Source organism: Pseudopipra pipra, chromosome Z, assembly GCF_036250125.1.
Source record: "Pseudopipra pipra isolate bDixPip1 chromosome Z, bDixPip1.hap1, whole genome shotgun sequence".
Taxonomy (NCBI): domain Eukaryota; kingdom Metazoa; phylum Chordata; class Aves; order Passeriformes; family Pipridae; genus Pseudopipra; species Pseudopipra pipra.
This window is the reverse complement of record NC_087581.1, coordinates 12,784,737-12,795,916: the sequence shown is the minus strand read 5'-3', so window position 1 is coordinate 12,795,916 and position 11,180 is coordinate 12,784,737. Positions and strand designations below refer to the sequence as shown.

The window sequence follows — 11,180 nt, the reverse complement described above, 5'->3', positions numbered from 1 at the left end:
CTCTCAGGCACAAAATTAGAAATTTATCATCTGTGATGAATATCAAGACAGTGGTTTCCTAGTGATACTATCAGAAGGTCATATAAATTCACACTTTGCTGTGACAGTTCAATATAAACCTGTGGATCTGCTAAAAGTACTCATGTGTAAAGCAACAGGCTTTTAACAGTAAATAAAAGACATTCAGGTACACTGGACACTTATTTGTCAGTGTATAGTAGTATACATTAAAAAGAAATAAGGCCCAAATAACATAAAATATGTTGTGGTAGGGGAAAACAGTTTTCCCCCTGAAGTTATAAAATGGTAAAACCCCAGGGGGTGGTAACCCTTGGAGTTTGAGCCAATGAGCGCTTCTGCAAAATATAAACATATCACAAGCAGAACAGAAAAGAAAGTAGTGGTAGTTGTTGTTGAAGAAGTAGCCATGTTATGAAAGCCACGAGCTGAGGGGCAGGAGCCCTGCTGGGAGGCTACAGGGACTTGGAACAGTGTTAAACTGGGCCAGGTTCTGTAGCTGAGAGCTGAAGGAGTTTTCTCCACCATGAGCAGCAGAAGTGGCAGCAAAAACAACACTGGTTGGAGAAAGTGGCAGAGAGCCAAGAGATATTTTGGAAGGGAGAAGAGATTTGATCCATTGTAAATACTGTTTTGTCATGATAGAAATAGTTAAGATTGTATATAATGTATTGCAGTATTTATTTTGTACAGTCATTGTAATATATATTCCCTTCCCCCCCCATATTGAGTCTCGTGTAGTGTCTGGAAAACCCATCTCACACTGGGTTGAGATGTGGCAGGGGGGCTTGGATTAGGGAAGTGGATTTTAGAGTTCTCAAACCATGACATCCAAATAACATAAAATATGTATATAGTGTTTGCTAGAAAAATACCTGACTAAAAATAAGGCATATTCTAGCTCACACTTCATGGAGTTACAATGAAGTTCAGGCACATACAAAGCAACACTTTATTGATTAATGATTTACAACTCTTTTGGTCTATTTAGTAGAAAACGAACCAAATGAAGCAGAACTTCATCATTAAAATCTTTCACATTACCATCTTCCACAACATCATACAATGGCTTACTCTCTGTACCCCAACAGATATTCTTTCGAGGGTTATTTTTAATAGTTTCTGCAGTTAGTGCTAAAGTATTTAGCTGGTAACAAAAGAAAGCAAAGTATTTTCCATCAGTCACTACTGCTTGTGATACAAAAGGACGAGTCACATCTGCTTCACTCCAGAATCCTACAAAATAAACAAATACAGCTAGTTATACAGGGCTTGAAATTTCTATCGGCACACATATCTAAACCCTAGTCCTGAAATACAGAAAAATACTGGGAATTGCAGCAGCTGCTTAGTAGGGAAAAAGTCCTGTTTGCTTTTTTCATACAGACTAAACAAAACACAACCAGCAATAAAGGGTATGTCCAAGATGTGGACATACTTGTGTTTTGTACACAGTTCCCTATCACCAACTGATAAAAACCACTTGCTGATCAGCCAAGTGACTTCTCCCAATCAGTTAAGCAACTAATGCATCCAAAGTCCTGCAAACGAGCTGAGGGAAAATGTCTTTCAACTATTCCATGCTGCTCAAGGGCATGAACATTTGTTTCATGACAGAAGCATGCACATGTATCCATGAACATAACTTATTAGAGCGACCAACCAAACATCAAGAACACTGTGTGAGTATTAATGCTTCAAACAACCTCCAGTAAGCATTATTAGCATTTTTTAAATATTTACCTATTTATCCATGCATTACATTTATGCACTAGCACAGTAATATTCTTAAAAAATACTTGTATCATGTGCGATGAACAATGTTAGAAACTGTTACAGAAAAAAAAGAAGCCACAGATTTGAATCACGCTGCCCTTTTAACTCGTGATGTATTTACAGCAGCAACCAGCTCTGAAGCCAAGATTTACTTGACTTCAACATTTCAGGTCCACAAAGTTAAGTCAAGCTTTCTGAGACACCGTCACATGAAAAATTTGATGCAGAGCCAGAAATATACATCATAATCAAAGGATTTTCCTTCATGTGCTGTTTCTAAAGTGAAACTACAAACCATTGGGTATCTTACAGTAACACTAGACAGTCACTATATTTACGAGAATAAGCAAAAGACTGATCTGATCTATCCATCCTGTCTTGTGGGAGTTTTAGACCAAAGTAGGCATAAAAACCTAAAGTAAGGCTGCTGACATTTTTTTTTCACTCACTGTAGTTTCATAGAACTGAAGAACTACGAAAAGAAGGGCTAAGCAACATAGTTGTTTCAGAGGAAAAAAACCAAAACTGCTTGATACCTACCACATTTCCCAGTAACTACGGTGGAAAGAGCAAGTGAAAGAAGAATTGAGGTTTTTGCACAGGCTTAGCATTATATACGAAAAAATATTTTTCTCTGTAATTAATTCCCCCTGAAACAAAGTACTCAAAGACAAAGTTTTAACTCTCTTTTGTAAGGTCTGCTTCATTCATTAGTTCAATTTAATCTGTAAAGACCTACTTAAAAGATGGTCTTCAGAAGCAAAACCATGAGAAAAAGGGGGTGGTGAGAAAAGGTTAAAGAACTTTACAGCAGGCATTCATAACCAGGAAGAATTTGTAAAGTTGACTTCTCACCTTGATACATTGCTTGTGCTGCTGTCCATGCAAAGAGACTTGCAATACCATTTGATCGATAAACAACTTCAATCTGATCCTCAAGACGTGCTTTTATGAGCCTCTCCCGCTTTAGTTTATTGGGAATAAGATGAAACTGGGTATGTCCGTAACAGCATGGATCTGCCACCTTCGATCCTGTGTTCCCCAAAATGAAAAAATCAGAAAGAGAGAGAACGCTTTTATTATGCACACAAATACATCTTCAGATTCTAAACGTAACGTTTGAACCTCTACTGTAGATCTATGTAAATGTTCAGATTCTGGGTGAGACTGGAGGAGCTGCTCAATTCCAAAAGATAAGAGTTCACATACTAAAATGTCTCTGAAGAGATGTATCAGAATTCAAAGGTAGTTTTGTGTTAATTTTCTATTCAGCTCAATTCTTTCAAGAAAATCTGGACACACAATACCATGTGCAGGAGGATGCTACTCCCCACTGCCTAATTGACATGAAATCTCAATAGAGATTTATATGCTGCATATATTTATAGAGTATACCTACATATGCAGCCTCATCTCCTCGGATGGTAAGATCAATGGAGAGATAGACAACAGGTTAGCAAAGGCATATAGTGCTTTTGGAAAACTCCATAAAAGAGTTTGGCGAAATAAACACCTGAAGAAAAGTACAAAGATCAGTGTTTACAGAGCCATGGTGCTGTCCACTCCTTTATATGGTTCCAAATCATGGGTCATCTACTGCCACCACCTGCGTCTCCTAGAACGCTTCCATCAACGCTGCCTCCGTACAATCCTAAACATCCACTGGACAGATTATGTGACCAATACATCTGTTCTAGAACAAGCAGCTATCACAAGTATTGAAGCCATGTTGATGAGAACACAGCTGCACTGGGCAGGGCACGTCTCCAGGATGAAGGACCACTGCCTCCCTAAGATCCTGCTTTATGGTGAACTTGCCACCAGCTGCCGCAAGAGAGGAGCCCCAAAGAAAAGATACAAGGACTCCCTGAAACAACATCTCAGCCTTGGCCATATTGATCACCATAACTGGTCTACTCTGGCCTCCAATCGGGAGGCCTGGAGACACACCATCTATAATGCAGCTGTCTCCTTTGAGAACACACGCAGGATCACTCTCGAGGAGAAAAGACAGTGCAGAAAGAACCGTGTCTTGCAGAATATACCACCTAAGGAGTCTTTCTGCTGTGCCTTTTGCAATTGGACATGTCTATCTCGTACTGGCCTTATTAGCCACCAACGTGCCTGTAACAAACATGGATAGAGCCTTTCCCAAATCTTCGTTCACAAAGCCTAGCCATGATGATAGCTACATATAAAAATGAACAACTTTTTTCAGTTGATAGGAAAAGAAGAATTTAGGTGGGTTTTGTTTGGGTATTGGTTTTTGTTGTTGGATTTTTTTTACAAAAAAAAATGTTAACATTTCATTATTAGCTCTTACCTATATATACCTTATTTTCGTACTGCTTTTTGAACAACGGCAGTTTGGATGGTTTGTGATTGATAACGGGAACATCTCCCAGATTTGAATCCAGGGGTACAACCTTGAAGGTAGCAGAAGAAAGAAAAACCATGATGTAAGTCCCGTTTCTGACAACAAGCTTTACATATTACAGCACTTTCTGGTCAGACAACAGAAAGTGCAAATCTTGCTTACATACACCATATAGATAACCTCAACTGAAATTCATTTTTTGCAACAGAACCTTTTGCCTTGTGATGGGTGCTAGCACAGTCATCCTACACTGAAGTCTTATTTTTCTGCAACATATGAAATCAATGTGAGAAATGATGCTACCAAAGTTGCCAATTGGTACTATCTTCAAAATCAGAATCTGCTTCTGTAGAAAAACAGCTAAAACATTTCTAGTAGTAGCTAATAAACTAACTTGAACTGGCAGAGTGAGTTTACAGATTTGGTGTTCTGCATTGCACATTTTTAATTGCCCAGTCAGTTCTTCCAAAATGCCAAGTTTTGTAGCATCTGACAGTACTAACTTAAGCAAATTTTACAACTAAGCTATTAATAAAGGTTCTGCGTTTACAGAAAGCACAGTAGTTTTTTGTTTCCGGTGTAAACAGAACAACCAGACCCACACTGCCTACACAACTATCATTGTATGAACCTGCAAGAAAAACACTAGTATATTGAAACAAAATATACTTCCAGGAAACTGAGCATTCAAGAAAATAACTGTTAGTTGGTACCAACAGGCAACAGAGCTCACATTCACATTATAAGTGCTCTCTCTTACTCCATTCTGCTCTTCACCATTCCTAATGTACTATTCTTCTCCACTGAAAAGAGAACATTTCACAACACATTCCTTATTTATGCCTCCACTTCCAAGCATAAAATGTTAAAAACTGAATTTAATTAAATGAATCAATGTGCAATTTAAAGTGTAAAGAGGATCAACTTAGAGTTCAGGAGACTGTCTCAGTATCTACAAAGCAATTACCACAGGGTAGTAAGGGAGCTAAGACTTGAAAAACACACTAATGTGCCACATGTCTGAAAAAACAGTTATTCCACACAGTACCTGCTGCATGGTTTCAGTGGCTGCCTGAAACAAAAATGAAAATGAATGTTATTAATTTGCTGTTGGAAACATGCCCACCTGGGGAAGCTGCTTTGGCACACGGATCTGGAGGTGTGGCTTATCGTCTATCTGGAATCGCACAGGATCAACTCTACCCTTCCGATGTCCATGAGCAACAACTTCCTCACCATGATGCCAGTAATAGTTAACTTCGGGCTTTAGATCTGAAACAGAAAAGAATACAGAAAAACGGTGATTGCCCCTGGGCATTTGAAACTCTCCCAATTCTTCTTTTGCTGCAGCCAAACACAACATCCCTAATCCAAATAGAATGATGGAGACAAACTAGTAGTGATGGCCTGAACATCCGATCTGAAGAGCTACGCCAGCGACACTCCTGCCGGCTGGGACTGACCCCACCGCCCTAAGGCTCCCACGTCCCCTTCTCTGTCAGCCCCACTCCGCACCGAGGGAGGAGGTCGCCAGCAGCGGATTGTGGCCGGACAGGAACGCGGCGAGGGTGGAAACGAGCTGCGTGAGGAAGGGACCGGGCGTGTGCTCCTGGTCACGGTACAGGAACGGCCGCTTTTTGTTCTGATAGAAGCTCTCCTGCAGGAGGGCGTCGCAGGCCAGGGAGCGCAGCTCGCCCATATCCAGGGGTGGGAGCGCTCCCGCCGCGGGCTCCGGGCTTGTCGCAGTCCCCGAGGTTGTCGCAGGCCCCGAGGTTGTCGCAGTCCCCGGGCTTGTCGCAGCCGCCGGTGCTCCCGCTCCCGGGCCTCCGCCGGCCTTGGGCGCCGCTTCCGCCGCCACCGCTTCCGCCGCCAGGGCTCCCGGGGGCATGCCCGGCACGAAGACAGTGTTGGTGAAGCTGCGATACCAGCGGTCGGCGTTGATAGCGAAGGTCTGCGGGTACACCATGTACTTGGGCCGCTGCAGCTTCTCGTACAGCCGCAGTTTCTCCTCCACCGTGGCCGCAGCGTGCACTCGCTGCTTGAAGTTCTCCCGGCGCCGCTGCTGGGCCGCCTTGCTCTTGGCCGTGATGGACGCCACCACGGGCGGGTAGAGCGGGCCGGAGGCTAGCGAGGGGCTGGTGGGCTCGGCCTGCGAGAACCAGCGGCGGCCGGGCCGGAGCAGCCGCCGCGCCCCCAGCGCCGCCATCTCCGGAGCTGCGGGACAGGGAGGGGCGGAGCGGGAAACCGCGACACCTGATTGTCCGCTGGGGATCACGTGGCTAGCCAGTCATCCAATGGGCGAACGGCTCCTCCTCTTGCAGTACCGCCGGGGCAGGAAGAGACGGGGCCATTGGAAGTCACGTGACTTGATGGCACCCATTCCCGACGCGGTACGGCACGGCGGGGCTCACGCGCATGCGCAAAAGAGGAATCTGTGCCGTCACTGCACCCGAACTACAACTCCCAGGATGCACAGCCGGGACGACCCGGAAGTGCCGGGTGGGGCCGTTATGCCGCCCAGAGGGTCGCAGTCAGTTCAGAGTTTGGAAAAGGCCTTTTGGGATCATCGAGTCCAGGCTGTGACCGCACACCAGCTTGTCAAGGAGACCGTGGTACTCAATGCCGCATCCATTCTTTTCTTAGGCACTCCCAGGGACAGTGACGCCACATCCTCTCTGGGCAGTCCATTTTAATGTCCAGTCACTCTTTCATTGAAGAAATTCTTCCTGCTGTCCAACCTAACCCGCCCCTCGCACAGCTTAAGGCTATATCCTATTGCTCTGTTACCCACTGTGAAGTCTCGAAGGAGCCTTTACCTGCTTCCACTCGAGAGAAGAACACTTTGGACACAGTTTTCCAAAGGTCTGGATCTCGAGGAGTGCGTTCCAGCTGCAGGGCAGGGCCCTCTGTACAGGACAGTGGGTGCCCACAGCACTGAGTGTAAACTGAAACGACTGATTGTCAGAACCTTCTGAGCCGACAGAGTCTGGCTTTAATAAAGGAATTCAACCCTGCTAAATATGATCTGTTACAACCTTTGTTTGTGAAACGAAATAAACTAGAATTGGCATACTGATACTGCAAGAGTGCCACAGTAACTGCATGTTCGTCTTCGAGACACTTCAATAGCTAAATATTTCTCTTTAGTGAACAGATGAATTTCACTATTTATTCTTAAAACTTCATTTTTTTTTTTAAACTTGATGATTTGCAGTATTCTTGGGAGATTGGTTAGTTTTTTTCTTGTATTTCCATGAAACATGACTAGGAGTGGAAACTATGAGTGGAATTGGGACAGGAGTTACATTACATGCATCCCAGATAATCTGCCTTCTTTCCTTCATTTTAGCTTTCTGCTGAATTGCTGATCAGTGGTGGAATTTTTGGAATTTGGAGGAAATTTTGGAATACATGATGAAGATGTAAACACAGAGTTTGGATTGAGATTTTCAAAGAATATAGAATATAAAACCATCATCTTCTTTAAGAGGAAGAAAAATGGAAATTAAAGTATTGTTAGTGCGTAGCTAAAGAAAAGCTGTCCTTTAGCTTAAGATTTACAAAGTGTGTTATAAAAGACAGATTTAAATGTTAAATTGCGACTCAGTTAAGTATCAAGTATTTAAAATTTTGATGTTTTAAATTTGAAACTAGCCTCTCTTTACTAGATGGGTAAAGGGAAAAGGCCTTAGATCAGGTGATTGACCATTGAGGAAGCAACCACCCTCCTTTTCTTAATTCCACATACTGCAGTCTCCAAGTGCATATGCATGTGCCTGTTTTTCTCTTGATTGATAAAGGACACTGACCAGATGTGGCAAAGGAAAAGATACTGAATCTCTTCCCTTGTGATTGCGGCCAGCCATGTCAAACTTACAGAAGCTGTTAGGGAAAATCACCATGTACTGTTCTTGGGCACTTTGCACCTCCTCTTTCAAAATTTGTCTCTTTTGCTAATTATAAATATTCTTCTCATTTCATACTTAAGTGTATTCATGGCCAATTTATACCCACTTGTCATTGTGCCAACATTGTCCTTTAGCTTAATTAGCTTTTTGTTCTCTCTGATGTTGGCCTTTTAAAATATTGATGGAGACCAGTCATATCACCTCTCGGTCCTCACTGACGGAGGCTCTTCTCACACAGGCAGATCTCCATTACCCTGATCATCTTAACAGCCCTTTCTTTCATTCCCTCCAGTATTGCAGTTCTCTCAGGGATATGTGACCATACAGAACCCGTTAATTCCTACAAGGGTCTGTGTTACCTATGCCAGGATTACTAACATTTTGCCACCGCTAAAAACCTTTCTCATCATGTTGTCAAATCAGAATTGCCTGCCTTGCTGCGATACGATACTGTGAGCAACTTTCCTATGGGATATTTTAAACCTTCAAGAAGTTCAATACAAAAACTGAATATAACTGATGAAGTAAGTGAATGTTTAAAAGACCATTTTCATTTTCTCTACTTTGTTCAAGAGCTGATACCAACTATAACATTAGGTAAGAGATGTCAGGAACCAGTGCTATGCTTTAACCTACACTTAGAATCTCTGATTTACTGATGTTCTGATCACAGTTTAATTTTATTTGCTTGGTGTACCTTGTAGTATCATTCATCCTGAGGTAGGAGCTGCAAGGGCTTGGATAAAATGTCCCAATAGACAGCCTGGGTAAAGGTACGGGGGTGCTTTGCTGCCAGCTCTGTCATAAGCTTTTGATTAAAGTATATTATGCAGCCATAGGTCACTTGGTTCAAAAAAGCAAACTGACAATTAAGAAAGGACCTATTGTCCTTCTCTACTGACTTAACATGCAGTATCCAAATTATCCTAAACCTACAAACCCAGAGCGTCTTTGTGATGGTTAAATGAACGCTTAAAGAGAGCCTGGATTAGAAAGCTTATCCTGCCTAAATTGTTCATTACAGATGCAAAGGCAGATGTCATAGCCTTACATCTCTCAAATTGAAACTAGAAAAAAGCCCTGTATCTCAGTTCCAACGTGAAGGTCATCACTTTGAAGCCCAAAAGTAGTTCGGAAACTAGTGCAGTTCACCTTCTTGAATCTACTCTGTAGGAAGCGATGATATACATATTCTTTTTCTAAAACTTAGAAATGAGACAGAGTACACTCAATGTACTCATTTGGAGATGAGATTTCATAGACGTTAATTACTGGGCAAGCTTGGTATCTCCTGTATGCAAGTGTAGAAGCTGCTTAAGTGCACATACTTCTTCAGTAATCTTTACCAGAAGTGCAGGTACAATCCAAATGGATCACAGGGATCGCATAATAGAGGTATATCTTATCCAAGACCTAGCAGGAGATGTAAGGTCTGAGTCTGCTTTACTTGGCCGTGGTGGGGTTGCTCTGTGTCCCATGGGAGTCATTGCCAAATCTGCAACCACTGAGAAAAGGTTCAGTCCTTCCACCTGCTAAGCCATTTGTTCCATACCTGTGCTATGGTGCTGGTACCATGCACCTTCTCAGACACCTACATCTTATTTTAGAAGGTAGGGAAAGGAGTTAACAGTGAGACTGAAGCTCTTCAAATTAAAAAGCTTCAGAAGGTAGCCACAGGCTAGATATGAATTAGACTGAGTAACAAAAGATACTGTAGTTTGATTCTAAAGCAGTGATCCTAAAATCATAGAATCAGCCAGGTTGAAAAGGACCTCTGAGATGACAGACTCTCAGCACATCTGAGGACATGCTGAGGATTGATGATGTCCTGCTCTAGTTCTCTTAGAAAGTTAGTCCAAAGGTAAGCCAAAAAACATGTTAGAAGTCAGTGCAGGAAAGTTCATAGTCAAAAGAGTCTTTTGACTCTTGACTCTAACCTGTGATAAACAAGGTTACTAATCAATACCAGGTGTTCCTCTTGTAATAGTATGTCAAGACCTTGGAGGAAGAGTGAACCTTCACTGTACTAAACATTGCATCCTACACCTGTATAATAAATAAAGTGATTCTTCATCCGATAATGTCAGTTAAGTTGTAGACAGGACTGGCACTCTGAAGCTCTTAGAAGTACTTGCTGAGTGTCTTGTGCTCTTTAACGGTACCAGGCAGACACATATCTTTCTACCAACTGAGTTTTATTTTAGAAGTTCTGCAGCTTAGTTAGCCAGTATGTCTCTCAATCTGGGGACAGGTATTGGACAAGGCATATCCTTACTTTTTGGTGCTCATCTTGGAGGATGAGAATCAGATGTCAAAAAACCAGGAATATCTCCAGGTTTAACCAGTTAAGGTTAAATTCTCTGCCTAGCCATTTATTTTGTTTGTGACTCAGGGCTAGGTCCACAAAAGAATTTCTGTGGGGTCTCTGCTTCACCCTCTCAAGCCTAAAGGTTTGACTAGTGGGGAACACATCTTTTTGTTGCCAAAGTTAATGGACTAACCAAAAATGTACAGCATATTTCAAAACTGAAAAGAATAGATCTCTCCAGGAGATCTTTTCACCAGCTTTCTTTAGAAGACATTTTAAAAGTTCATTATTTTTCAGAGAAAATATGATACTGAATATTCCAGCTTAGGTAACATCAGTGGGACTACATGCTCCATGTAAAACTCCACATACTGCAACAGACACAATCTTAACAATCTGAGAAGATGTTCATTATTTTACAACTTATATCTTTGGCTTATTTTAAAAGATATTACATGCTACAACAACAGCTACCGGATGATAACATAATGCAGCTCATAGCATAGATACATGCCATAGGGAAAAGCCATTATTGTCTTTACTAAGTGAAATCTGTGGATAAAGACATCTTTCTTATACAATTTTTAAATATTTTATAGGAATATAAAATGCATTATTTGACAGACTGAAGTATGCCATTATGTAACCTTCAAAATTAAAGTACTACTAGAACTGCATAGCATTCAAAACAGCATCAGTTAGAATTAAGTTTGCATTATGTTTCAACTGCTATTTTCATGTATTTTCTCAAACAAATTCCTTTTGGGCTAAAATGGCCTGATGTTCTTCTATA

General features: G+C 41.8%; 1 protein-coding gene across 1 annotated transcript; it reads right to left on the bottom strand.

Annotated features, from left to right (window-relative positions):
• Positions 1–946: 946 nt before the first annotated feature.
• Positions 947–6,413, bottom strand: MRPS30 (mitochondrial ribosomal protein S30). The gene is made up of 5 exons (XM_064642997.1): positions 5,687–6,413; positions 5,298–5,443; positions 4,118–4,220; positions 2,650–2,826; positions 947–1,254 (listed from the first exon to the last, which is right to left on the bottom strand). Exons 1-5 carry the CDS (start codon positions 6,375–6,377, stop codon positions 986–988), a joined length of 1,386 nt encoding a protein of 461 aa, XP_064499067.1. The 5' UTR covers positions 6,378–6,413; the 3' UTR covers positions 947–985.
• Positions 6,414–11,180: the final 4,767 nt, after the last annotated feature.

Excerpts from the sequence above, each read along its gene's own strand:
- MRPS30 (XM_064642997.1), bottom strand. The coding sequence starts at position 6,377 with ATGGCGGCGCTGGGGGCGCGGCGGCTGCTCCGGCCCGGCCGCCGCTGG. Across the intron at positions 5,444-5,686 it reads GCTGGCGACCTCCTCCCTCG|ATCTAAAGCCCGAAGTTAAC; the intron begins GTGCGGAGTGGG and ends TTTCTGTTTCAG. Across the intron at positions 4,221-5,297 it reads TGCCAAAGCAGCTTCCCCAG|GTTGTACCCCTGGATTCAAA; the intron begins GTGGGCATGTTT and ends GCTACCTTCAAG.